This window comes from Ursus maritimus, unplaced genomic scaffold, assembly GCF_017311325.1.
Source record: "Ursus maritimus isolate PB19 unplaced genomic scaffold, ASM1731132v1 scaffold_3, whole genome shotgun sequence".
NCBI classification, from domain to species: domain Eukaryota; kingdom Metazoa; phylum Chordata; class Mammalia; order Carnivora; family Ursidae; genus Ursus; species Ursus maritimus.
The window spans coordinates 93,807,339-93,834,710 of record NW_024425563.1 but is presented as its reverse complement, the minus strand read 5'-3'; the positions used below and the strand labels follow the sequence as shown (position 1 = coordinate 93,834,710).

Sequence of the window (27,372 nt, the reverse complement as noted above, 5' to 3'; positions counted from 1 at the left end):
AGCGCCCCCCGCTGCCGTCTCGGGCCTCTCCTCGGGCCCCCTCCCCGAACGACCCCCGTTCCCTCTCCGCCGCCCCGGGTCCCCTCCCCGAGCGCGGCCCCCTCCCCGCGCCCCCGCCGCCTGGAGCGGTCCGGGCGGGCGGCAGTGGCCGGCGCGAGGCCCCTCCCCGACGGAGGCGCTCGGCGCGGAGGAAGCGGAGGCGGCGGCAGCGCCGAGACCTCGCCGCGCTGATGGCGTCGCCCGGGTGAGTGCGGCGCTCAGGCCGCGCCGGAGAGGGGTCTGCGGGCCGCGGGGTGGAGGGGCCCCTGGGGTGCAGGTGCGGGCGCTGGCCGCGGGTCCCCGGACCCCCGCCCCCGGCCCCCGCCCGGATCCCCGCCCGCCGGGCTCCGCGGCCCTGCCGCCGACCTTGGGCGGGCGCGGCCGGGCAGGGGGGCGCTGGGGGCGCGGGCCGAGGCGGCCGGGAGGGGCGGGGGCGGGGGCGGGGGGTCGGGTGGGGGAGGGCGGGCGCCGCCCGGGGCCTGGGAGCCGCTGGGCCGCGAACGCCCGGTGCCCGGCCGGCGCCCCCGCCCTGCCCTGCGCAGCTGTTTTACACTTGCTCGCGTGGGAGAGGATGCTGGGCTCTCCCCCGCGGGGCGCAGCCCGAGGGTCCCCGAAGGTCGCGTGCGAGGGCAGGGGGAGGCCGCGCACCCGCTGGGCCGGGGCTGCGGGTCTCGGGACTCCGGCCGGCCCGGTCGCGGGCCCTGCTAGGGTGGCAGCCCGGTTCTGACATCACCGCCTTCCACTGCCTCGGTGTTAAAATGTTCTTTTAGGGAAACATGGTGACACACGCCGAGTTTGTCATTTTTGAAAAAAATCCTTACTTGCAAAATAAAACCTCTGCCATTAATTATCATTAGTTTTTGCTTCCATAATTTAACTAGTCGTGCAAACTGGAAATGACAGTCCAGTACCTTCACAGAGGAGGATTAGTCTCAAGGTCATTGCTTTAGTTGGTAAAATTCTTAGTTTGACCACCGTGCACATTCAGAGGGTCTTAGATGTGGTGGCTGGGGTAGCCGTTCCCCTGGGGTAGAGAGCACGAGTACCAGGCCTCTCACGGGGGAGGCCCTGCAGTGCCATGGAGTGAGCTGGCTCTGCCCACGGCCTTCATGACGCTGGCCGAGTCATGGGCATTCCCATCTACCTGCTGGCTTCCCAGCTTTGGGGAGCTCTGGTCATAAAGTACCCAGTACTTTGAGCTCATAAATAGAATAAACACCTGCCCATCCCTCCGAAGGCCAAACTGAGTGAACCGGGAGTTCAAGGTCCCACCCCATTCCTGCCCCTCTTGTCAGGAAAAGGGGAGGTGCGGTGGCCTGGCAGCAGCGAGATGTCTGGGACTGTGTGGGGCTGCCGTGAGACCTGTCCGATGTGATGGTGCCTTTGGTGTCCAGACACACTACTCTGTAGAGCGGGGTCAGAGGTGGGCTTAACGGTGGCCTGCTCTGGGGCCAGCAGGCCCTACACAGTGTCCCTGTAGTAGGTGGCATTAGTGTAGATTTGATCTTGTCTTGTTATGAATGACCCCATGAGTCTGCAGGTGGTACTCCTCTGTAACGCTCTGTACTCCCTGGAAAGCTGAGGTCACAGAACTTCTAGTGTCCTTTACTTCATTTTACAGGGAGAACTGTGCACTATGACGTATGACTGTGGCATGTATGCATTTGGGGATAGTCCACACGTGTCTACACTGCAGGTTTCACTGGTAGGGCAGAGTCCAGCCAGGAAGACCCGACTTCCTGGGACTTTCTGGCCTGTGTCAGTCAGCTGACCCGCAGATGCTCAGTGCTGTGGGAGCCAGGCAGAGCTTCGGGGCAGGGTTGCGAAGGGATCTGTGATTTCTGCCCGGCTGTGCTTGGAGGAGCCGTGCACTCTGGTGTTCTTCCCTCTGTGAATCACTGCAGGGGAGCTGGGAAGGACAGAGGAGGCCCTTACCGATGTGCTGGGCATTAGGCATAAGGGCCTGGCCAGGAGCAAGGCCTCAAAGGAAAAGATACGCTGGAGGTGACCCACAGCCCAGTGGGTTTGGGCCTACGTAGAGATGAAGATGCTGCGCCAGACTGTGTGACCTGGCCTCGTGTGTGGGCTCCCTGCCCGCCGCTCATGGAGGGGGAGTCCTCCTGACAGCAGCGTGGAGGGGGCAGGAGAGACGGAGCTTGGGGACCTGCTTCCATCCCTGCTTCCGTCCTGCGGGCCTCGTGGCTTGTTCCCTGTACTCTGTGCCTTCATGTCAGTGCTTCTCGGATTCTGTGGCCCATCTGTGCTAATCCCAGCACGTGTTCTCTGCCACACGGCTTCTGTTTTCTATGGCTTGAAACGTTGTCTAAGTCAGAGGTTCTTAACCCCGGGAGCCATGACTCACTGGTGGGCTTCTGGGGTTCCTGCAATCCCTTGAAATGGTGCGCGGTGTCAGGGGTCAGTGTGTATGTTGCTGGGACCAGGTCCTCCAGCCCATCTGGAAGGGGCTCTACTTCAACAGCCTTACGGCCACCCGTCCACACCCTCCTGGAATGCAGGTAGCAAGCCTGAATTACCTGGGCTAAATAAATATATTTTTCAGATTTTTCTTAAAGATTTATTTAATTATTTATTTGAGAGAGAGAGAGAGCACGAGCGGGGGGAGCAGCAGGCAGAGGCAGAGGGAGAAGCAGACTCCCCACTGAGCAGGGAGCTGGATTCGGGCCTCCATCCCAGGACCCTGGGATCATGACCTGAGCCGAAGGCAGATGCTTAACTGACTGAGCCACCCAGGGGTCCCTGTTTTTCAGATTGTCAATGGTAAATAATTAAAAAAAAAAAAAACTATTAAAATTCAAATGTAATCTGAATTTCCATAGTTACCACTTTTACAATTTTGGTGTATTTTTAATTAGGTTGTTATTCTTATCAGAGAGATAGCCTTCAAGATACAGCTGGGGTATCCCCCCCCCACCCTGTCTTAGCTAGGCAAACATCCTGACATTTTCCTTTGCATTTACATGTTCTGTTTGTTCTTTGCTCTGTCCCCTCTAATTTTTTTTTATTGTGGTAAAATAGACATAGTAAGGTTTGCTATCTGGACAATGTATTTGTTCTGGTTTTACTTAAATGCTCTCATAACAGCTCTGCAGCTTGCTTTGTTCACCCGGTGGTACGGTTTGCCGTTCCCCCCATGTCAGAACAAGGATCAGATCTACCTAACTTTTGACATTCATAGAATATCGTGCAGCACGGTCCCGTTATATAGTCAGAGGTTCCCAGTTTTCTCCGTGAGATAATGCTGCACATCGCCTTTCCCTCTGGACCCGTGCAAGAACTGGACGTTGGGGCCAGGGGGCCTGTCTTTTTTAGTTGATCCTACTGAAGCGTCCTCACGAGTGGTCGAACTGCCTTCCCCTCCCCCTGCCAGACTTTAAGGGCTCTCTGCACCTCCCAGCCCTGACATTAGACTTGAAAAGTCTTGCCTGTCTGATGGAATTAATTGAGCTAAGAACTAGGAATCTTTGCTCCCCGAGACTTCCTACCTGACCTCTTGTCTGTCCCAGGGTCTTTGATCCCATTGTTAACATCAGGTTCTCAGCACCCACATCCCCTCAGGTTTTTGTTTCCAGAAGAAACCTAGTGAGGCCTGCCCTCCGAAGGGTTCAGCTTTCCTGCCAGAGCCTGGCCTGGTCCCAATGGGCTCTTCACACTGGGTGGAGGCCCAGGGGAGGGAGGGGAGGAGCAAGGTGGGGTGGAGACACTGGGGGACCCAGACAAGGTGTGTGTCTGCTCCAGGACAAGTCCAGCGGGAGCCCTTGGCCTGCTCAGTAGCTGCCGTGGCTTCTGAAGAAGAGACGTGGTCTTGCCAGCAGGACACAGACTTTGCCACCACCCCCTCCCCCCCTACTCCTCATGGATCTGTGATGGCCCTGCGAGCCACGCCAGCTACCCAGTGTGTCCCCTCTGCAGAAAACAGGAGTGCTGGGACGGGGGTTGGGGGCAAGGCGTCCCTGGCTCTGCAGAGCAGCTCAGCAAACCTCCCTTACGTGTGGCCCACGGGCCGGCCAGCGCCGTAGGAGACAGTCGGCCATGCCACCAGCCTCCGTCCAGCTCGGGGAAGGGCTTCTTCCCCAGAACCGCCAGGTCAGGGAATGTTCTCTGAAAGCCACATTCTGTCTGCTTCTGAGAAGAGTGTTGTCAGGCCCTCCTCCAGGTACCTCTCTGCCTGGGTCAAGTTCTGCGACCTTCCGCATGGGACAGACGGGGGAACCGAGGCTCAGCGATGCAGTTTAGGTTCAAACTGGATGCAAACTCACCGCGTTAATGATGACTGCACTTGTGTTAAATTTAGTCACTGAGGCACAAACAAAAATCTTGGTTCTATATTTCGTCCTGACCACAGAGCGCAGGTCGTGTCTCCGTGGCGTGCTCTGGGTGAAGCTGACCTAGGGACGTGCTCACACGGTTTGTTGGAGAAGAAGCTGTATTCGCGGGGCCCCTGGGTGGCGCAGTCCTTAAGTGTCTGCCTTCAGCTCAGGGCTGATCCTGGCATTCTGGGATCGAGCCCCACATCGGGCTCCTCCGCTGGGAGCCTGCTTCTTCCTCTCGCACTCCCCCTGCCTGTGTTCCCTCTCTCGCTGGCTGTCTCTCTGTCAAGTAAATAAATAAAATCTTAAAAAAAAAAAAAGCTGTATTCGCAGAGCGTCTGAGGCTCGGCGTAGGGTTTTGCAGAGAAGCCTCTAGATGGATGCAGCGCGGACACAGCTCTCGCTGGAAGAAGGGCCCCCACTTGGGGCTGTGTGTTCCCAGGCCCACCTGCCTCCTTCACACGGGCTGCTTCTGTTAGGCTCTCTGCATTGTGACGTTTTATGAAATTGCTGGTCGCCTTATTTTTAAAAACAAGTAATAGGCACACGGTACAGGTTTCAAAAGGCGTAAAAGGTGCAGGCCTGTCGCAGCCCGGGCACTGCAGGGCTCTGTGTGCCCTCGTTTGTTTTAAGCCCCAAATGCGTTTTGCAGAGGCCCTTCCTTGGCTTTTTCTCAGGGATTTGTAGTTCCTTGTATGTGGAGAAAATGAGCCCCTGTCATTTGTGTTACAAATACTTTTCCTCAGTCCGGCCTTTGCCTTGTGACGTTATGAAGCCTTCTTAACTCTGAGTTTTAAGGCTTTATATTTCCTTTCAGTGCATTTTTTGTTTCATTTTCCGGTTCACACCTTAAATCCAGTTGATATGCATTTTGGAGAAGGGAGTGGCCAGGATCTGCCTTTATTTTCTAGGTTCTCTCTCTCTCTCTTTTTTTTTTTAAAGATTTTATTTATTCATTTGAGAGAGAGAGAGAGAGAGCGTGTGTGCACAAGCAGGGGGGAGCAGCACAGGGAGAGGGAGAAGCTGAGCAGGGAGCCTCATGAAGGACTCGATCCCAGGACCCTGAGATTATGACCTAAGCTGAAGGTAGACGTTTAACTGACTGAGCCCCCCAGGCGCCCCTATTTTTCCAGATTCTTATGCCTTAATGACCCCAGACACTCTGAACTCCCAGGGTTGGAGACGAGGTTCCCGGCTGATTGGGGAACCGTGTTTCTCTGTGACTGAGCTGTATCTCACGAGCCAGGCCTGCAGCCTTAATTTCTGGCTGCCGGTCCTGTGTTTTCCTCTCTGCAGGCTTTGTCCTCTCTCGTTACTCTTCTTTTTCAGAATTTTCCTGATTGTTATCATACAAATATTTCTCCATAGAATCATCTTACCTGTTTTTCAACCTAGATGCGTCGGTAAGAGCTTTCCCTGACGTTTCTAACCTTCTGCTTGTCTACAGGGTGGCAGCTGGGTTTTGATTATTTTATTTGCAAATAGAGCTGGAAAACTGCCCCCCACAATGAGAGAGTTTGGGAAGCTGGAGACCCACAAATAGTTTCTTTACGACCGCTCCCAGGCCAGCAGCGCCAGCCGCGCGGGGTCCAGGCATCCCTGTCTTCCCATCATCTGTTTTCTCACACACCTGCTGGGGTCGTTCAGCCCCACCCCGTGTCAAGGCCTCTGACCTTCGTTACCTCTCTGCTGTTCGCAGCACCAGACGGGCATGTCACCTGCACTCAGAGCACTCTCCAGAGTAGAAGCGAGTCTAGTCTGTGGCCTGGAAAGCTCAGTCTTTCCCAGGGTGATGCCCTGGCCCCTGCGGCGCCTGCGCTCTTGTGCCCCTTCTCCAGGAGCCCCCCCCCCCCAGCAGTCTGTTCCCCTGCTCCCCAGCCCAGCCTCTATTTAAAACTTGAATAGTTGTGTCCTGCACTGAGCTATCCCCAACTCCTAGGGAAGTTCCTGGCAGGGAATAGATATGTGAGTAAATCCTCGAGAACTTTCACTGCCTTCTGTGAACCTGCTTCACTCCTGTGCTTCTCTCCAGACCCTCACAGCAACCTGGGGAGGGGTGCGGGGCGGGGCCGGCCCCCTTGGCTCAGAGATCAGCGCGGGTGTGACCAGCGCTAGTGTAAGCTCCCGGAGGACCAGGCTGTGTTTTAGCGCCCCTTCCCCTTTCTCAGTGTGCAGGCTCCCCTGCCCTCGGCGTGGGGGGGGGGGGTTCCAGGTGTAGAAAAGCAGGAGGGCAGCAGGGGGCCTCCCCGTCCTGCTCCCTGCATGCTCCAGCATGTTTGGGGGTGACGCTGCCAGGCTGCAGAGTCCTTGCGTCCTACCTGTGCTGTAACATCCGACCTCCTCGTGGACCCCACACCCACCCCCATGCCCCGGGAGGGAGCCTTGTCGCCGGATGTTTTCTCAGCCAAGGCCTCCACTGCACAGCGAGATGTGGACTTCAATGTGTGTGATCACCCTGCTGAGGTCGAAGGGCCTCTGGTTTGGGCTTGGATATCGCGACAGGTTGAATCGCGTCCCCTCCCAAACGTGTGTTGAAGTCCTAGCCCCTGGTACCTGTGAATGTGACCGTTTTTGGAAGTAGGCTCTTTGCAGATGTGATTAGTTAAAATGAGGTCAAGCTGGGTTCGGTGGGCCCTCATCCAAGGACCGGTGTCCCTACAAGAAGCAGGGAAGAGACGCGGACAGAGGCAGGGGCGAGTCCCGCTGTCCAGAGCCGCACGCAGGCCGTGTTAGTGGCTAGAGATGCGGTAACACAGCGTCACCGGCTGGACGGCCTGAAGACTCTTCTCCCGCGGTTCTGGGTGCCAGGAATCGGAAGCGGAGGTGTGGGCCAGTGGGTGCCTCCCGGAGGCTCTGAGGCCAGTGTGCCCCTGCCTTTCTGCTGGCTTCTGGTGGCTGCTGGCCGGCCCCAGGCCATCACAGGAGCGGAGACACGGCAACGCGACTGCCCTGTGTCTTTCTCCCTGCGTATCTGTCCTCACTTTCCTCTTCCCACGATCCCAGCTGTCCGGTCGGGACCCACCCTACCCGGTGTGACCTGATCTTCATTTAATTGCATCCCCGAAGACCCTTTTGTAAAGAAGGCCACGTTCGCTATACTGGGGTTAGGACTTGAACATATCTTTTCGGGGGACATGTTTCAATGCACAGGACACCAAGTTGGCCTAACGAGGTTTAGTACTACTTTAGTGAGGCTTCCTGGGCAGAGCAGTTGGCTTCAGGTTTTATTTTGTTTCAGGGGCGGTAATGGGATGAGGGGTCCAGCCAGTGCCGAGGGAGGGAGTCCCCAGGCTTTCTTGTCAGCTGGCCTAGGCGTGGGGCAGGAGGGGACGTGGTAGGACTTAAAAGCTGTCGGCATCAGACAGCAAATATCGAGTCAGCCTTTTTATTATCCAAAGCAATTAATAATATGTTGCCGCGTGCATGCCGGGAAGTGAAAGTACCTCTATTTGTCTAGCCTCCTCCTGTTTGGGATGGTTTTCTCTGTCTTCTGGTTTCCTTGGCACCACCTGGTGAAGGAGCTGGGTTTGTCACTGGGCATTAGCCCCGCCTACGAGGTTCAGACAGTTCGTTCTGGGCACTGAAGGACACTGTCCAAGGAGGGGACGGCTCTGAGGTGGGCAAGTGTCTCTGTTGTCAGAAGGGGGGTCAACGAGCATTGAACACCCTGGTCCCTGGAATCAGACTCTCCAGGTGTAAGTAGAAAAGTTCTGCAGGTTGAGCTGCTGGGCAGTTGGAAAAAGAGAGACAAAGGAGGGACGAGGACAGTATGCCAGGCCGCGTCACCCAGCAGAGACAGCCAGTGAGGCTGCTGAGTTGTCAGGGCCCTCATTTCTCCTGCAGACTCGAAGGGAGCCTTCGAAGGGTGCAAACCAGAATGTCTGCTTACTGACTTAGGGAGGAAGAACCACTAGATGCACTGGGTCCTCAGGGCTGCGGGCAGGTCACCACTTGTCTGTGCGGGGAGACTCCCCCCACCCCCACCCCCCGCCCAGTTCTGGTCAGCACGGAGGCCAGGGGCCCACGCCCACCCTGGGTCTCTGTGCCCCCGGCCCCCAGCAGGACCTGAGCTGGGCTCTGTGTTTGGCTCCACACCCTGTGTGGGCCTCACGAGAAGACTGACCCCTGAGTGGGGTTCACTTCACCCTGGGTGGGGGGGGTGAAACAGCCTCACAGAAGCTGGAAGCTAGTCCTCTAGGGCCAGTGGCCAGGAGGAGAGTGACTGGATGAAAGGAAGAGAAGATTGGTTAGTATGTGGAGTCATTTTCAAAAGGGCAAAGGCATTTTCTTGGTACTTTGCTGTATGTTATATTTGTCTTATTTTGGCGACTAGAAGAAGATACTAAGGATCTTAGTAGTTTTCCAAGCCTGCTTTGCGGAAAGCCCCCCGGGCTGCACGTGGGGCCCCGGGTGAGCGCACTCGGTTCCTGCTCTCTCGGCCACAGCGCGCTTATTAGCAGGGCTGTTGCTCATGACAGGGCTGGGTTGGGAGTTGGCAGATGGTCCGATTTTTCTGACTTTTGTAATGACTAGCTATAATTGTGCAGTTACCTAAAATCTGTGAGTCTTCAAAGTAATGAGCCCGAAGGGGACCGGAAGACTCACGTTTGGGTCTGGCTGTGTTTGCTCGCTGGGGGGTGTTGGGCAGATCTTCATGCCCTGGTCCACCTTGCAGGATGGTCTGGGGTCTTAACGCTCGTCTGCTCAGGGCGCCATCACGAGGCCCACGGGCTGGGAGCCTTCAGCAACGGGTGCTTGTTTCTCACTGTCCCGGAGGCTGGACGCCCCGATGGCCGTGGGGTCAGCGTTGGGTTCTCCTGAGGCCTCTGTCCCCGGCTCCTTGCTGTGTGCTCACGTGGCCATTTCTGTGCAGCTGCAGAGACGGCCCGCTCGCCACCATCTCGTCTTGTAGGACGTCAGAGCAGGGACTCCAGCCTTGGGACCTCATTTAACTGGGATCACCCCCTGAGATGGTATTCTTGCCTCTGTTCTAATGTTGTATGTGTGTGGGGGTTCCTTCTACACCAAGAATTAGGAGACACCAGCAGGGTGTCTGACCCTGTCTACCTGGACACAGCATCAGATCCCTCAGGGTCAAGGTTCAGTCCTGTGGAAACCCCCCCTCCTGCCAGCTCCCACCCCCACCTCGGATGCTGCCATGCTTGTGGCTGACGGGCTACAGACTGGGGGTCCCGGGAGCAGTTCCAGCCTAGGGTTCCGGTGGCAAGAGTCCAGATCATCATCTGTACGTGGGGCCGACCGGCTGTAAATCAGAGGTTCCTGTGACCCCTCCTTGGGTTCTTTGAATTTGCTGGCGTGACTCACAGTCCTCACTAGATGGCCCATCTATTATAACAGGATGTAACTCAGGAATGGCCAGATGGGAGCTGTGCACAGGGCGAGGGCTGTAGGAAGGGTCAGGGAGCTTCCGAGCCCTCTCAGAGCCTGCCCTTCTCCCCAGATCTCGAGTTCGCCGACCCTGTCCTCTTGGGGTTTTATGGAGGCTTCACGACACAAGCATCCTTGGTGAACTCACTGGCCATTGGTGATTGGTTCAACGTCCAGCCCCTCTCCCCTCCCCGGATGTTGGGGGGGGCGGTGAGACTGAAAATTCCAATCACACGGTTGGTTCCCCAGGTAACCTGCCCCCCCATCCTTAGGTGCTTTCCAAAACTTACCTTTAGGAGCTGTGTGCCAGAAAGGGAGACGAAGACCAAATGTCACAGGCCCCGTCTCCAAATACAGTGATATTGGGGGTTAGGGTTTCAGCATCGGGGTCTGGGCACAGTTTCGGCCACACGAGCTTTGCAGGTGGCACAGGACCAAACCGAGCTTCTGTGGTCTCCTGCCAGGCTGGGCCCTGCCTGCGGCTCCCAGCACAGGGACGCGATCACGTGTGGACTTTGTTGACGAGGATGGCAGGCAGAATTCTACGTACACGTCTATAAACCAGCACAAGCTCCGGTCATCCCTGTGATAATATCACTTATGTGCTTTCCTGTGTGGGAAGGAACGGGTTGAGGTTCAGCCCGTGTCCGGGGAGCCCGTGTGCTGTGGGAGAAGGCCTGGTGACATGGGGCTGGAGACACCTGTCCTCTGCTCCCCCCCCCCCCCCCCCCCCATCTCAGGTGGGATCTCAGGGCTGCTTCTACTCTGGGGATTAGTTTTAACCTATTGTATTGTTGTCTATTTTTAAGGGGTATTTTTTCTTACTACAAAAGCAATGAAAATTTCTCCTTTTTCATCAGCGTCAGGGTCCGAGTGTTGCTTTAGCGTTCTGCACTGGACAGGGGCTGAAAGCCACGAACACAGTGACTGCAGCGGGCAGAGGACGAGACACCCAAAGAACATGCCGGAAGAGCCACCAGGGGGTTCCGGAGTTTCCTCTGGGAGGGTGGATTTGATGTGCTTTGTGGGAGAATTAAGGGGAGCTGGATCGCTGTGTCTGTGTGGGTCCTTGCACAGAGTTCAGGGTCAGTGCAGCGTTGGAAGAGGCCATGGAGAATCTGGTCTCCTCGGGGCACCCGCGTGTCTTACTCCCATCCAGACCCTGCTCACTGCCTCATTTTTATTGCTCTTTCAGTCTTAGTCAATCAATATGTACTTCTGCTTAAAGAAACTCAAATAGGACAAAATAAACACATGTCCCTGCTACCCAGCGAGAAGTGACCACTATTACATTTTTACATTTTTTATTAAAATAATTTGTACCTAGAGCTAAATTATAAAAATAAAAGCCTCCTTATCCAGAGTCTGCTTTTTCCAATATTTTCACTCAGATTCTCATTTCTCATCCCCTCTCTGTCGCTGTTGTACGCACGCGCACACACAGACACACACACAGACACTCACGCGTCATGTTTTCTTGACCGTTAGAGAGTACGTAGCACATGTCGCCAGCCCCACGCTCTTCCATGTTCTCCTGCAGAGCACTGCACTATCGTCAATGCCCACAACACCCGCATCTCAGTTCTGTCCCTGGACCCCAAGGGTCCCCTTCCAGTTAGGGATCCAGTGTGGGCTCAGGGTCTGCAGCATTTCTCCCATCCTTGTCTGGTCCTTGGTGACATTCGTCCTTGGGGATCTCACGTAACTTTCCACGTTGAATTTGTCCCCATCGTCAGACCAGGGCCAGGTGACGGCTGTGCCCTCTCTCAGGGTAGGGCAGCTGGGGCACACAGTGGCCATCTGTGTCACCGCCCCTGATCGGAGCCCCCAAGGGCCTATGTTATAATCGCTAGGGCTCTCCTCCCTGGCACCTAAGAAGCAGTCCGCGAGGAGCCGTGTTGAAACTGGGCAAATACCTTGCCCCCTATCCACACAGTCTCCTCAGAGCTGGCATTTGGTGGTGTTTCTGGCCTGAACCAATCTTCACTGAGGTTGAGATGGTTGCAGAACGACGCCATCCCACCGCAGCGCTCCTACACATCCGGTGGTTGTAAGCAAGAGCCCTCTGCCCCCGCCCCCAGTTCGCTTATTCATTACCTGTATGGACTCATTCAGTCCTGCCCTTCAGTGGTTTTTCATTAATTGCTGTATTTATCACACCTGGGCTCAGATGGCCCTGGACTTGCCAGTTCCAAGGCAGGCCCTAGCATTTTTCAGGCACTTCCTTATTTTCTGAAATAAGATGCTCGGACTCCTCTTGTTCTCTCCCTGCCCCGGCCCTGGCCTCTGCCATTTCTCCAAGGAGACCTGGTGTCTTTCAGTGTGGAGTGGTGGCACAGGGCGCTCGGTGTGCTCGTCGCCACTACGTAGTATCTTCGGTTTTTGGCCCATGCAGTGGATGGAGCTGGGAAAGGATGCGTGAGAATCAAATGCGCATATGCAGGAGCACACGAGCGTGTGTGTAAAAATCGTGTGTTCACGCTACACCTCCAGATCCAGCATATCTATGGGAGTTCTTTCTCTAACCTCCTTCTTGCCATATTTGTTCGTTGTTTTTTAAAAGATTTTATTTATTTGAGAGAGAGAGAGCATGAGCAGGGGGAGAGGCAGACGGCAGAAGGAGAAGCAGACTCCCCACTGAGCAGGGAGCCCGTTGTGGGACTCGATCCCAGGACCCCGAGATCATGACCTGAGCCAAAGGCAGACGCTTCACTGACTGAGCCCCCAGGCGCCCCCACCTTCTTTCCATATTTGTATGTCCCTTCTTCAACAGTGGAACTCTGGATCCTGACAAAATCAACACATTTACTCATTCCTATAATAAACCTCAAATAATTAATTCTTTTTTTTTTTTTAAAGATTTTTTTAATTTATTCGACAGAGATAGAAACAGCCAGCGAGAGAGGGAACACAAGCAGGGGGAGTGGGAGAGGAAGAAGCAGGCTCATAGCGGAGGAGCCTGATGTGGGGCTCGATCCCGTAACGCCGGGATCACGCCCTGAGCCGAAGGCAGACGCTTAACCGCTGTGCCACCCAGGCGCCCCTCAAATAGTTAATTCTTAAATGGACTACATTTCCCAAATCTGAAAAGAATTCTGGGTCACCCCTCCCTGCCCACACTATTCACTTTTGATGAGCACCCTTCTAGGTCTCCTTGTACACCTATAGATAAATATATAAATACACACGATTTCATTAACACATCATCATCTTTATATATTCCCACCGTAAATATTCACGTATTTCCTCCCACTAGTGTACATGTCATTAACATCATTCCATAGCATCATCCACCATCTCTTTGTCCGCAAAATGAGATCTATACAACATTTCCTAATGACTACAGAATAAGACTGTACCGTACGTCTCTGTGATTGAACTTTGATTTTAAAAGGCATCCAGTTTTTCGCTATTATATGTAAAGCTGGCATCAACATCTTTGTAACTAAATCTTAATTATTTCCTTAGGGTAGAAGTGGAATTACTGGTCAAAGGGTATGTATATTTTTATGTCTTTTTGAATGGCGGTTTGTGCTCTGGCGTGCAGTGGTGGAGGACGCTGGTTTTTCTGGACTGGCGCTTGTCCATGGTGGCTGCACATGGGAATCATCGAGGGCACTCTTAAGAGCAGTGATACCCAGGCCCAACCCCCAGGTCGGATTTTGGTGGTCTGGGGCGTGGCCAGGAGTTGTAGATTTTAAAGGCTCCCCAAGAGATTCTGATATGCAGCCAATGCGATAGGTAGATTCAAAGTGTGGTATCGCTTCGTTACTTTAATTAGAATTTTCTCTTGCGATTGTTTCAGACGTTCAGATTTGGGAGACGTGGCCCCAGAAATAAAAGCATCTGAGAGACGAACAGCGGTGGCCATTGCAGGTAAATGTGGGGCTTGCAACCACGCACCCAAGCTCATGTGGCGGGTTCTGGCTTCCAGAACACCCGGGACAGGGGAGTGCAGGCCTCAAACATACAGAGGCTTAAAGCCGTTGTTTCTACTTTTATGAAAAGATTCCATCGCAGGGTGTTTTAAACTTCCTTCATCTATTCCGAAGAGGATTCAGTTTCACATTGGTGATTATCCCACAGTTTACCAGGAACATATCGTCCCAATCCGAGGATGTCATAACTGCCACCCCTAGTCCAGCTTAGGGTGACTGTCTAGTTTCTGACCTGGGTGCTCCTGAGTGTTTGGTTGGGACAATAGCTCTAAACTGGAGCTGTCCTGGGCAGACTGGGGTTTGTGGTCTCCCTGGCCGTGGTTCGCGTGGGCTCAGTCTCTCTCTGTGGATCTGGGGGCTGGGTCTGTGGCTGCCCCTCATGACTTCAGCTTTAAGGTGTGGTGGCCACACTCCAGGCATCTTTTCTCTTAGAAGCTCATTTTGGATCTCTCATTAATTGGGCACGTCTCAAAATAAATATGTCCTATTGGATTTGATAGTGTTCTGCAAAGATAACCCGTAAAAATAGGCAAAGTAGCTTGGATTCACCAAATTTTGTTTTATTCATTTAAACGAATATTTACTGAACACTTAACATGCAGGCATCATAGTAGGCACTGTGAATATAGTAAACAGTAGTGAGCGAAATGGCCCCGATCCCTTGTCCTCGTGGAACTTACATTCTAGAACATAGGCACCGGGGGGGAAGTCATGGCCAGGTCAAGCCTCACAGCAAAATTGGGATCCAGCAGTAGTTGGCCAAAGCCCTTCAGTTTCTCAGGATCCAGAATGGTACTGTTCGGTACAGGAGCTGCTAGGCGCACAATGCAAATTTAAACGCTATTAAAAATCACATTGCTGAGTCACTCTAGCCGTATTTCAGGTGCTGAGGAGCCACATGCAAATAGAGAACATTTCCTTCCACAGGCAGCTCTGTTGGAACGAGAGTGTTGCTCTAGAGAGACTGGGGAGACAGTTGGGGTGGGCTCAGGGGAGGGAATGACCTCCCTGGCTGCCTGCTGTGAGCCAGGGGATTGGTTATCAGTGGTCCTTTGTTCCATCTGGGGAAACTGAGGCTCAGAGACACTCCGGTACTTCCCCAGAGTTCCATCTTTATTATCTCTCCAGTGAAGAAGCCTCCCATAATTATTTTTAAAAATTTTCTTCTTGAGGTATGTGACTTCCTCTTCAGTGTGTTTCATTAATAAGACTTAAAGCAAACTCTTCAACATACAGGATAAAAAGAAAAAAGGTGTATTGAGGCTCGATATACATGTGAAAAAGTGCCCATTTTACGAGTATGTAGCTTGATACATTTTCACAAGCAGGAATGGACCTATTTTGAGCAGCATCCAGATGAAGAAGACGAACACGTCATCCCCCCGTAGACCCCTCCCCACCTGCCTCTGCCCGGGATAACCGTGCCCCCGCCTTCTAAAAGCATAGAATAGATGTGCTATATGCAATCCTCCTACGGAGTTTATTTACCTTATCTCAGGTCTGAGGACGCTAATTACTTCATAGCTCATTCTTTAAAAGAAATTTTAGAAAACCATTTAAGAGGATTCTTGGAAGATGGCAGAGCGGGAAGCACCAGGAATCTGCCTTCCAACCCGGACCGTTGCACTGGCCATATCTTTCCATGCACTGTCCTGTACCTCTGGAGTCAGTTGGAGGTTTGCAACTTCCAGGGGAAGACTTGGAGAATAAATTTCCAGCTAATTTGGTCAATTGCATCTTTGAGCACAGTAGCAGCTCCCTGTCTCCTAACCCCAGACAAGCAGCAGACAGCCATGCACACAGCTGGTGGGAACCAGCCAGAGTGGGCAGAAAGAACCTGTCCGAGTACTGGGGTCTCTGCTCTGCCGAGACTGAAGCCACAGACTTCTGATCACAGAGGTGCAGACAGAGACGGGTGGCTGCTGCTGTTGTCACCCTTTCCTCATTGTTTCTAGCCCCTTCCCCTCCATCTGAAGTGACTTGCAGGGGATTTCAAGTCCAGCATCCTTCCTCCCATTAACTTTTTGCTCTTTCCCCTTTTGGGAGGCAGACATTAAAGACTAGGACATTCAAAAACAACTGCACATGTGGGAAAATTAGAAAGTGGTTGTGCGTTCCCAAAGGAAATCTCAGAAAAAAACCTCAGAGGACCTAAATTGTACACCTCAGTTTGATCCTGGGTGCAGAGATAGCCTGCAACAGTCCAACAAACAAAAACAATAACAAAAAGCAGCAAACCCTGGGAAAAGTGGGAGGAATCTGATTTCCAGAGTTACCACATTATTAGATTCAAATGTCCAGTGTGCAGCAAAGAAAATCACAGGGTATACACAGGAATAGGGAAGTATGACCCGTTCGAGGAAAAAAAAATTATTGAACAAAAGCTGTCTCTGAAAAGACAAAGTAGCAGATGTATTAGATGAAGAATTTAAGACAATGGTCCGAAAGATGCTCAAAGAGCTAAAGGAAGATGTGGAGAAAGTCAAGAACGTGATGTGCGGACAAAACAGTAATATCAGCGAAGAGCTAGGAAGCCTAAGAGACCAAAGGAAAAGCACAGTAACCAGAATGAAAACTTCACTCATGGGGTTCAAAGGCAGACTGGGGAGGTGGAAGATAGAATCAGTGAACTTAAAGACAGGACAATGGACTGTATGGAGGCTGAGGACCAGAAAGAGGAAAGATTGAAGAAAAGCGAACAGAGCCTAGGACGCCTGTGGGATGCCATCAGTAGGTCTTCGTTGTGGGGGTCCCAGAAAGAGGAGAGAGAAAGGGGCAAGAGAAGATTTGAAAAAATAGTGGCTGAGAACTTCTTAAAGAGACATGAATTATAAAGTCCAAGAAGCACAACAGACTCCAAGTAAGATGAATTTGAAGAGACCCATGGAGACATGTTGGAATTAAACTTCCAAAAGACTGAGTCTTGAAAGCAGCTGCAGAGAAGCAGATCATCCATACGCAGGGTCCTCTGAGATCATCTCTTGATTTCTCATCAGAAACTTCAGAGGCCAGAAGACAGTGGCCAGATATATTTAAAGTGCTAAAAGAAAGAAGAAATTGTGAGCTAAGAATCCTATATCCAGCAAATCTGTCCTTCCAAAGTGAGGGAGAAACAAACATTCCCTGGGAACAAAAGCTGAGGGAGTTGTTGATCACAGCACCCTGCAGGAGATGCTCCAGGGAGTCCTGCGGGTGGAAAGAAGGGGCCCTAGACAGGGACTTGAAGCCGTATCGAGAAGTAAAGATCTCAGTAAAGGTAATACCTGGGCAGTTATAATAGCTAATTTAACAATTTTAACAATGGTTCATAACTGTGCTTTCTGATTTCTTTGTGATTTAAGAGACTAATACATTTATTTTTGGGGGGGGGGTTTGTTTTTTTATTATAATAATTTTTTAAATTATATTATGTTAGTCACCATACAGTACATCCCTGGTTTTTGATGTAAAGTTCGATGATTCATTAGTTGCGTATAACACCCAGTGCACCATGCAATACGTGCCCTCCTTACTACCCATCACCAGCCTATCCCATTCCCCCATCCCCCTCCCCTTTGAAGCCCTCAGTTTGTTTCTCAGAGTCCATAGTCTCTCATGCTTCATTTCCCCTTCTGATTACCCCCCCTTTCTTTATCCCTTTCTTCTCCTACCGATCTTCCTAGTTCTTATGTTCCATAGATGAGAGAAACCGTATAATTGTCTTTCTCTGCTTGACTTATTTCACTTAGCATTATCTCCTCCAGTGCTGTCCATGTTGCAGCAAATGTTGAGAAATCATTCTTTTTGATAGCTGAGTAATATTCCATTATATATATGGACCACAACTTCTTAATCCAGTCATCTGTTGAAGGGCATCTTGGCTCCTTCCACGATTTAGCTATTGTGGACAATGCTGCTATGAACATTGGGGTGCATATGGCCCTTCTCTTCACTATGTCTGTATCTTTGGGGTAAATACCCCGTAGTGCAATGGCTGGGTCATAGGGTAGCTCAATTTTTAACTTTTTAAGGGACCTCCACACTGTCTTCCAGAGTGCCTGTACCAGCTTGCATTCCCACCAACAATCTAGGAGGGATCCCCTTTCTCCACATCCTCTCCAACAATTGTTGTTTCTTGCCTTGTCAATTTTTGCCATTCTAACTGGCGTAAGGTGGTATCTTAGGGTGGAAGAGACTAATACATTTAAAGAAAAAACAAAAAATGTAAATCTAGTATCACTGTAAGTTTGGTTTGTAACTTCAAATCTTGTTTTCTGTAACTTCTGAGACTAATGCATTTGAAAGAATTATTAGTTTATGTGCTGGGGCACTCAGCGTATGAAGATGTGATATCAACACCCAAAGAGGTGGGGATAGAATTTTGTATGTAAATAGGGCATACAGAAAACAAATAGCACAATGACAGAAGTGCGTGCCTCCTTATCAGTGATTACTTTAAATGTAAAGGGATTAAAGTCTCCAGTGAAAAGACAGAGATTGGCAGAATGGATAAAAACAGGACCTAAGTATATGTTGTCTACAGGAGACTCACTTGAGATCCAAAGATACGAACAAGCTGAGAATGTAAGGATGGAGAAAGATCCTCTACGCAGACAGTAACCAGTGGATAGTAGGAGTGACTGTACTAATATCCGACAGAATAGGGTCCACATAAAAAAGGGTATGAGAGACAGACAAGGACATTATATATTAGTAGAGGTCTCAGTACAGTGAGAAGATACAATTAAACACTCACACATCCGATGACAGACCATCAAAATATTTGAAACCAAAACTGATAGAATTGAAGGGAGAAATAGACAACTGTACCCCACTCCCAATGATGGATAGAACAACCAGACAGAAGACAAGAAAGGAAGTAGAGGATTTAAACAACACAGTGAACCGTCCTCTTCTAACAGAGACGCACAACACTTCACCCAGGCACACACTTTCTTCTCAAGTGTACACAGGACATTTTCCAGCATAGATATATGCACGTCCACAAATGAAGTCTACATGGATTTTACAAGATCAATATCGTACAAAGTGTCTGAACACAATGGGATATAATTATAAATCAGTAAAAGAAAACTGAAAATTTTTTAAAATTGTGGACACTAGGGGCGCCTGGGTGGCTCAGTCATTAAGCGTCTGCCTTCATCTCAGGGCGTGATCCCAGCGTTCTGGGATTGAGCCCCACATCAGGCTCCTCCGCTCGGAGCCTGCTTCTTCCTCTCCCACTCCCCCTGCTTGTGTTCCCTCTCTCACTGGCTCTCTCTCTCTCTCTGTCAAATAAATAAAATCTTTAAAAAAAATTTTGGACACTGAACACACACTACTAACTAGTATATCAAAGAAGAAATCTCAAGGAAGTTAGAAAATACTTAGAGACAAATGAAAACAACAACACAATTTTAACAACGAAAGGAATTAGAAGAAGAACAAATGAAACCCACAGGTAGCAAACAGAAGGAAATGATAAAGATGGGAGCAGAAATCAATGAGACAGAGTAGAAAAGCGGTACAGAACATCAGTGCAACGAGAAGTGGGTTCTTGGACAAGATCAACACCACTGACAAACTTTTAGCTACATTGAGAAAAAAGGAGAGAAGACTCAAATCACTGAAATCAGACATGGGCATGGGACATTACTGTTGATTCTGCAGAAATAAAAGGGATTATAACAGAGTACTGTGATGCCAAAAAATTGCTTAGCCTGGATGAAAAGGACAAATTCCTAGGAACACAAAGCCTACCAAGACTGAATCACAAAGAAACGAGCAATCTGAATAAACCTGTAACTAGTAAGGAGACTGAATTTGTAATAAAGTCTCCCGACAAGGAAGAACCCTGGTCCTGAAGGCTTCACTGGTGAATTCAACAAATATTTCAAGAACTACTTTTCAAATTTTTTCAAACAATTGAAGGGAGGGATAACTTCCTAACTCATTCTTGAGGCCAGCACAACCCTGATAACCAGTCAGACAAAGAAAAGGAAGCTATAGACCAGTATCCTTTAGGATCATTGATGCAAAAATCTTCAGTGGTGTCAACAAAATGAAGGGGAAAATGATGCTTCAACTGATGCAGAAAAAGCATTTGATGAAATTCCCTACCATTTTTTGATAAAAATGCTCTACAAAGTAGTAGATGGAAACCAGCTCCACATGATAAAAGCCATACACGGACAATCCACAGTCAATGTCGTACTCAGTGGTGTGAGACTGAGCTTCTCCTCTAAGATAAGAAGCAAGAGGGGGAGGCCCACGTCCCCGCTCCCTTCCAGCCTCGTACTAGAAGTCCCAGGCAGAGCAGCTGGGGGAGAGGAAGACATAAAAGGCATCTAAACTGGAAAGGAAGACGTAAAATGATCTCTGTTTGCAGTTGATGTCATCTTATGTGTAGAAAATCCTAAAGATTTCACAAAAAACTGTTAGAACTAAAATAAATTCAGCCAAGCAGGAGGATGCAAAGCTAACACACAAAAATCAGTTACATTTCTGTTCACAAGTAGTGAGCACACTGAAGGGGAAATCACAAAAGTTGTTCCATGTGCAGGAGCATCAAAAAGAATAAAGTACTTAGGAATTAGGAATTAATCAAGGAGGTGAAAGAATTGTACAAGAAAACTATAAAACATTGCTGCAGAAAATAAAGAAGACATAAATAAATGGAAACACATCCCATGTTCATGGATGGGAAGACTTAGTATCGTTAAAATGTCAATATCACCCAAAGGGATGTGCAGATTGGTGACAGTCCCTATCAAAAAGCCAGTGACATTTTGCAGAAAAGGAAAAACCCATCTTTCATATGGAATCTTAAGGGCCAGTGAATAGCCAAGACAGTCTTGAAAAAGAAGAACAGAACTGGAGGACTCACTGTTCCTGATGTCAAAACCTACTACAGAGCTACAACAGTCAAAACAGTGTGGTACTGGCATCAAGACACACGTCTAGACCAGTGAAATAGCCCAGAAATAAACCCTCATGTATGGTCAAGTGGTTTTTGACAAGGGTGCCAAGAACATTTACTGGATACAGGACAGTCTTTTCAACACATAGTGTTGGGAAAGCTGAACGTTCACATGCGAAACAGTGAAGTCAGACCCTTACCCAACGCTGTAATCAAAAGTTAACTCAAAATGGATCAGTGTAATCCTAAATGTAAAACTTAAAACAGTAGAACACTTGGAAGAAAACATCGAACCAAAGCTTCACACATTTGGATGTGGCAGCGATTTCCTAGAGGAGACACGGTGGACAAAGTGGACAAGAACAAAACGAGACAAATGGGACCATGTGAAAAGTTAAACATTTTGTGCCTCAGAGGACACTCTCCACGGGGCATAAGGGCACCCACACAATGGGAGACAGTACTTGCAAACCATGTGTCTGGCGAGGGATTAATATCCAGAATATCTGGAGAGCTCCAAAAACTCCACAACCAAACCAACAGAATTTACAAATGGGCAAAGGTCTTGAATGGACATTTCTCCAAAGCAAGTGTATGAATGGGTGGTGAGCACTTGCAAAGGTGGTCACTAGAGACGTGCAAATACAAACCACAGGCCCACCACCACTCACCCCCACCGCACGGCCACTGTCACAGAGAGAGAGACCGAGAGCAGGTGCTGGCAAGGACGCTTCTGCCGTGTCCCCGCCTGAAAGTCTTCCCGACCGGTGCTGACCTGGGCTCCCAGCCGTCTCCGCCTGTGGACCACCAGGCTCTCCTGCCCCTGGGTGGTTCCCGCAGTTCGAGAGGCTGACCCTCTGGCCACGTTGTGCCTCCTTGCCATCATCTGTAATCTGTCCAGTCCAATCAGAGCTGTGTCCCATCCCTAATAAAGCGAGGGTGGGTCTGAGGTTTACTCCTTGATCCCTGCTCACAGCTGCTTCTCAAACTCACCTCCACCCGTTATGGGCTTTTTTCTGTGTCTTGTCCCCTCCTTTAACTGCTGTATTTTCTCAGAGGGCATTTTGAATTCCTTGGAAAAATCCTTCTGATGTCTTTTCTCCACTTTGGATAAAATAATCTTTTGATTGCTCAACGTTGCGGTTTGATGTGTGTGAATCATCTGTCTTTCATACTCTCATGATTTCCTGTTTCTCTTCCCTGCTCTTCATGTCTGTCTCCAGAGACAGCATCAGAGAAGACTGTTTGAAACGTCACATTTATCTACCTGACTTTATGGAAAGCATGAGAGGAGTTAATCTGAAAATATCAGAATCTTTTTCCGATTCATAAGCTTTAAAAAATGTAATTTTAATTTTGGATTGGATTAGCGATCGGATAGTTTTACTTGGATCTGAAGTCAGAACAATAAAAAAGTACACAACAGAGCACCTGGGTGGCTCAGTCAGTTGAGCATCCAACTCTTGGTTTCAGCTCAGGTCATGATCTCAGGGTGCTGGGATCGAGCCCCGCATCAGGCTCCACGCTCAGCACGGAGCCTTGCTTGTCCCTCTCCCTCTGCCCCTCCCCATGCTCTCTCTCTCTCTCTCTCTGTCCCTCAAATAAATAAACAAGTCATCTTTAAAAAAAAAATAAGAATGATGTTTGTCGGAGGTAATCTTGAAATGGAGCCAAGGAATTTACAATGACTTATGTTTTAAATAGTTTCTAAAATCAAAGATTAATCTATATAAGTTTCATGAGCTTATATTTTATTCTCAGAAACTTCAGTAAATTCTTACAGGAATATACTCTAGAGCAAATTACTATCTTGTATGCGGCTGTCACTACTCTGTGTCATGTTTGGGGCTGGACAACAGAAATTTACGTGGGAAGAACTGAAGCCAATCCTAGCACCAAAAGTAAACACGAGACTTTGGGTAGAAAGGTCCTAACTTGCTGATGAAAGTCATCATGTGTGTGCTTTCTTCCAGATTTGGAATGGAGAGACATGGACGCAGATGACTGTGAGTTTTGTCGTGGAGGTGGAGACGGCAGGGTTGGGACCAGCCAGGGGTTGGGCGCCTACAGTGGGGCGTGGCTGGGATGTTATATTGTGAGCAGGTAGAAGTTACTGTCTTAGCGAGAAGAAGGAGGTTCCGAGTTTAGCCTAATTAACTTGCGTCTATCTAAGGCGCTGATTTGATTGACACGTCATTTTCCTTTGCTTTTTTTAGATGGTACAAATGAGGCTCAGGACAGTGACTTCCCAGCAGGTACGCATTTTCTCCGCTCCCTATCCCGTCGCAGGAGGACCCGAGTGTGTGAGAGGTCCCTCTTGCCCCTGGCCCTGCGCACCCCCACTGACCCCCCCCCTCCGGGAGGAGATGGAGACTAGCATCTGCGCAGGGGCAAGCGCAGGACTCTTATTTGCGACCCGTTCCCAAAGTGGTTCTGAAAGCTCAGGTGGGATTGGGAAGCCCTCCGCTGTTCCCCCTGTCGCTCCCGCCACGGGCCACACACCAGGCGGGAGTGCAGGTGAGGTTTCTTGGTCGGGCTCTTCCCCAGCGCCTCTCACTGTCTGCTGTTTAAAGGACAAAACCAGTTGTTCACGTCTAGGTAAGAGAATCCACGTCCCTGTTCATTCAGGCAACACCCGGAAACCCGAGGAGCCGGCCCTGCGTGCCCCCCTGTAGCTCTTTTGTTTCTGCAGCAAGTTCCGAAGCCCCACCCTGTGCCCTGCGTGTCCGCTGCCTGCAGGGCCCTCGGGGGAGGAGACGCCTGTGCCCCAGGGCCGAGCCCTGCTGGGGGGGCCCTCCTCTGACTGCTCTCTGGTTTATGTGAACGCGTATGCAGCTTCATGATGGAGAATATCCTGGAACTCAGTGGGATTTGCATTTTAAAATTTTGTTCATGTAGCTCACACTGAAAGCATGCTAATTGTATGCAGTATGACAGTTGGTGAGACGCCACGGCCGAAAACAGGGTTAGCGGGCGAAACCTAGCGCTCGTAAAAATTCATATTGCGTTGGGCGATGCTGGAAGGTCTGAACAAGTACAGACCTCTGATCATCTTTACCAAGTATGTCGCCACGGTGACACTGAAAACCACGTGATTGGCTTCAGATTTGCAAAATGGTTGTGTGACTGTATTCAGTAGTAACGTCCTGTTCCTTTTAAAAATTCTCCCAACTTGTTGAAAAGAACGTTACCTAGAAAATCCGACTGACCTCGGGGATTGTGTCCCCTGTGGGACATACCTGGTGATGGCATGAGGGCACCTGCTGCTGGGCCCAGGATGTGGGGACAGGCCACGGACGGGGTCACGTGGAGGGGTGGGCATCCCCAGTGCGGGTGCACGGCTGTGGACTCTACAGGGTTACAGTGGGCCCAGCATAGCTGTGTCTCGCGGATTTCAAGAGAAACTGACGTGTAGACCTTTTCACGGCATCTCGCAATCCTTAAACGTGGCCCCTGGGTGTCCTCTTCTCTCTCCGTTCTAACGTCTCACGTGTCTGCTGCGTTGGCCCCTGTTGGTTGCAGGCAGGCGGGGGGCACACCCCGCTTTCTGAAGGAGGCCGTCTCCCTCCCCACCTCTAACTGGGGCCCCTGACAGGCAGGGTGAGCACTGACGTCTTCTTTTCTCCCCGCAGTGGAGAGGAGCAGGCTGCAGGAAATGCTGTCGCTTTTGGGGCTGGAGACCTACCAGGCCCAGAAGCTCAGCCTCCAGGACTCCCTGCAGATCAGCAGCGACAGCATGAAGAACTGGGCCCCTCAGGCTCCCAAGGACTTGCCGTGGAATTTCCTCAGGAAGCTGCAGGCCCTCAACGCCGAAGCCAGGAACACCACCATGGTGCTGGACGTGCCCCCGGATGCCAGGCCCGCGGAGAAGGAGAGCCAGATGGAAGAGGAGATCATCTACTGGGACGCGGCCGACGACGTCTCTGCGGACATCTATTCCTTCTCTGAGCTGCCGACGCCCGACACACCCGTGAACCCCTTGGACCTTCTCTGTGCCCTTCTGCTGTCCTCGGACAGTTTCCTACAACAAGAAATCGTGCACAAAATGTCCCTCTGCCAGTTTGCACTCCCCCTCGTCCTGCCCGACTCCGAGAACCACTACCACACGTTTCTGCTGTGGGCCCTGAGGGGCGTCGTGCGGACGTGGTGGGCGCAGCCCCCACGGGGGGTGGGCAGCCTCCGAGAAGACAGCGCGGTCCTGTCGCGGGCGCCCGCCTTCGCCTTCGTGCGCATGGAGGTCAGCAGCAACTCCAAGTCCCAGCTCCTCAACGCCGTGCTCAGCCCAGGCCACAGGCCGCGGGACTGCTTCTGGCACCGGGATCTGAATGTGGGCACCAACCCTCGGGAGATCGCAGACGGGCTGGTGGAAGTGTCCTGGTTTCTTCCCAGTGGCAGGGAGGACCTGGACATTTTCCCGGAGCCCGTGGCCTTTCTGAACCTACGGGGCGACATCGGGTCTCACTGGCTGCAGTTCAAGCTGCTGACTGAAGTGTCGTCAGCCGTGTTCATCCTGACGGACAACATCAGCAAGAAGGAGTACAAGCTGCTGTACTCCATGAAGGGGTCGGCCACGAAGTACTACTTCATCCTGAGCCCCTACCGCGGGAAGCGGAACGCCAACCTGCGGTTCCTGAACAGGCTCATCCCGGTGCTGAAGATGGACCACTCGCACGTCCTGGTCAAGGTCAGCAGCACGGACAGCGCGGGCTTCGTGCGCAGGGTCCGCTCCATTGTGGCTCACGTGGCCCGCTCCCCCTGCAGGAGGCTGTCCGTGGAGGAGATGGCCCACGCGGCACGCAAGCTGGGGCTGCGGGTGGACGAGGACTGCGAGGAGTGTCAGCGGGCGAAGGAGCGCATGGAGCGCATCACCAGGAAAATCAAAGACTCGGACGCCTACCGCCGGGACGAGCTGAGGCTGCAGGGGGACCCGTGGAGGAAGGCGGCCCAGGTGGAGAAGGAGCTGTGCCAGGCCCAGTGGGCCGGGGACCCTCCGGACAAGGGCCGGGCCGAGCTGAGGCACCGGCTGCTGGAACTGCGGGCGCAGCAGAACGGCCACGAGCCCGCCGGGGGGGTGCAGGAGTTCATCACGGCCATCAGCGGCCCCTCGCTGGGCGAGAAGCAGTACTTCCTGAGGTGGATGGAGTGGGGGCTGGCCCGCGTGGCCTCGCCACGGCCGAGGCAGCCTCCGGAGACCATTCTCACGTTGAGACCGAAACACTGTGGGGTCGTGGACTTGAGCGAGCTGCTCTGGCCTGAGCCCCTGGGGGTGGAGCACTTCCTGCGGGAGATGGGACAGTTTTACGAGGCAGAGAGCTGCCTGGTGGAGGCAGGGAAGCTGCCGGCCAGCCAGAGGCGCTTTGCCCACTTCCCAGGCTTGGCCCTGGAGCTGCTGCTGAAGGGGCTCCCCTTGGAGCTGGTCGATGGGAGCACCCTGAGCACCCCCCTGCGCTGGGTCACGGGGCTCCTCAAGGAGCTGCACGCGCGCCTGGAGCGGAGGTCGAGACTGGTGGTCCTGTCCGCGCTGGGCGTGCCGGGCACGGGCAAGTCCACGCTCCTCAACACCATGTTTGGGCTGCGCTTTGCCACCGGGCGGGGCTGTGGGCCTCGAGGGGCCTTCATGCAGCTGGTCACCGTGGCCGAGAGCTTCAGCCAGGACCTGGGCTGCGACCACATCCTGGTGATAGATTCTGGGGGCCTGATAGGCGGGGCCCTGGCCACGGCCGGGGAGAGGTTCGAGCTGGAGGCCTCTCTGGCCACGTTGCTCGTGGGGCTGAGCAACGTCACCGTGGTCAGCTTAGCCGAGACCAGGGACATACCCCCGGCCATTCTGCACGCGTTTCTGAGGTTGGAAAAAACAGGGCACATGCCCAACTATCAGTTTGTGTACCAGAACCTTCACGACACGTGTGCCCCCGGCCCCAGGCCAAGAGAGAGGAGGCAGCTCCTGGACCCGCCCGGTGACGCGATCAGAGCTGGGGCGCAAATGGAGAAACAGGGCGGCGGCGGCATCCGGACGCTGGCGGACCTGGCCTTCTGTGACCCCGAGAAGCAGCATGTTTGGCACATCCCTGGCCTGTGGCACGGGGTGCCTCCCATGGCCGCGGTGAGCTTAGGGTACAGCGAGGCCATTTTTGAGTTAAAGAGATGCTTGCTGGAAAACATCAGGAACGGCCTGTCCAACCAGAACAAAAGCATCCAGCAGCTCATTGAGCTGGTCCGACGGCTCTGAGTGTCCGGCGGGTGGTCTGTTCCAGAGGCGGTGTCCTCACGGGGCCGGGCCCGGCGCCTGAGCGGGGGCTGGCGGCCGACCTGCGTGAGAAGGGAGAAAAGCGAAAGCCAGGGGGTCTGGGGTTCCCTACACAGTGTGGAGAAAGGAGGTGACCTCGAAGACCGGTGGGAGGTGCTCTCAGGAGCAGAGCGGCCCTGGGGTGGGGCGCGGGGACTCAGCGATTCGCTCTGTGTCCGGGCTCCCTCTCTGGGCCCCTGGAGCGCAGCCGTTCGCTGCCCGGTGGAAGCAGGGGCAGATCTTTGGCGATTCCATCCTGCCGGTTCGATGCCCTGTGAAGCTCCCTCGCTGCCCTGTCCCCCCACAGCCAGCTGTTTACACCCCTGCCACACTCAGCCCAGTGAGTCCCTCCTGCCCTGCTCCCGCGTCTGCCCTGACCCACCCCAGACTGTGAGCTCCTTGAGGGGAGGGCTGTGTGTGACCTGACTCTGTCCCCCGGGGCCTGGCACGGGGCCTGGCACACTGTAGGCACTTAATAAATGTTTGTTAAAAGAA

General features: G+C 52.2%; 1 protein-coding gene and 1 long non-coding RNA gene across 3 annotated transcripts; both read left to right on the top strand.

Annotated features, from left to right (window-relative positions):
- Positions 1-170: 170 nt before the first annotated feature.
- Positions 171-27,372, top strand: LOC103674689 (up-regulator of cell proliferation). Of its 2 annotated transcripts, none has more exons than XM_040644434.1 (6): positions 171-244; positions 13,224-13,250; positions 13,561-13,631; positions 22,565-22,597; positions 22,808-22,846; positions 24,224-27,372. In XM_040644434.1, exons 1-6 carry the CDS (start codon positions 231-233, stop codon positions 26,818-26,820), a joined length of 2,781 nt encoding a protein of 926 aa, XP_040500368.1. In that variant the 5' UTR covers positions 171-230; the 3' UTR covers positions 26,821-27,372. The 2 variants fall into 2 exon arrangements, with proteins under 2 accessions (XP_040500368.1, XP_040500369.1); XM_040644435.1 differs by having other exon boundaries at positions 172-244; positions 13,229-13,250.
- Positions 9,349-11,118, top strand: LOC103674577. Its single transcript, XR_571652.2, has 2 exons — positions 9,349-10,004; positions 10,616-11,118. It is a non-coding gene; the product is annotated as an uncharacterized LOC103674577 (long non-coding RNA).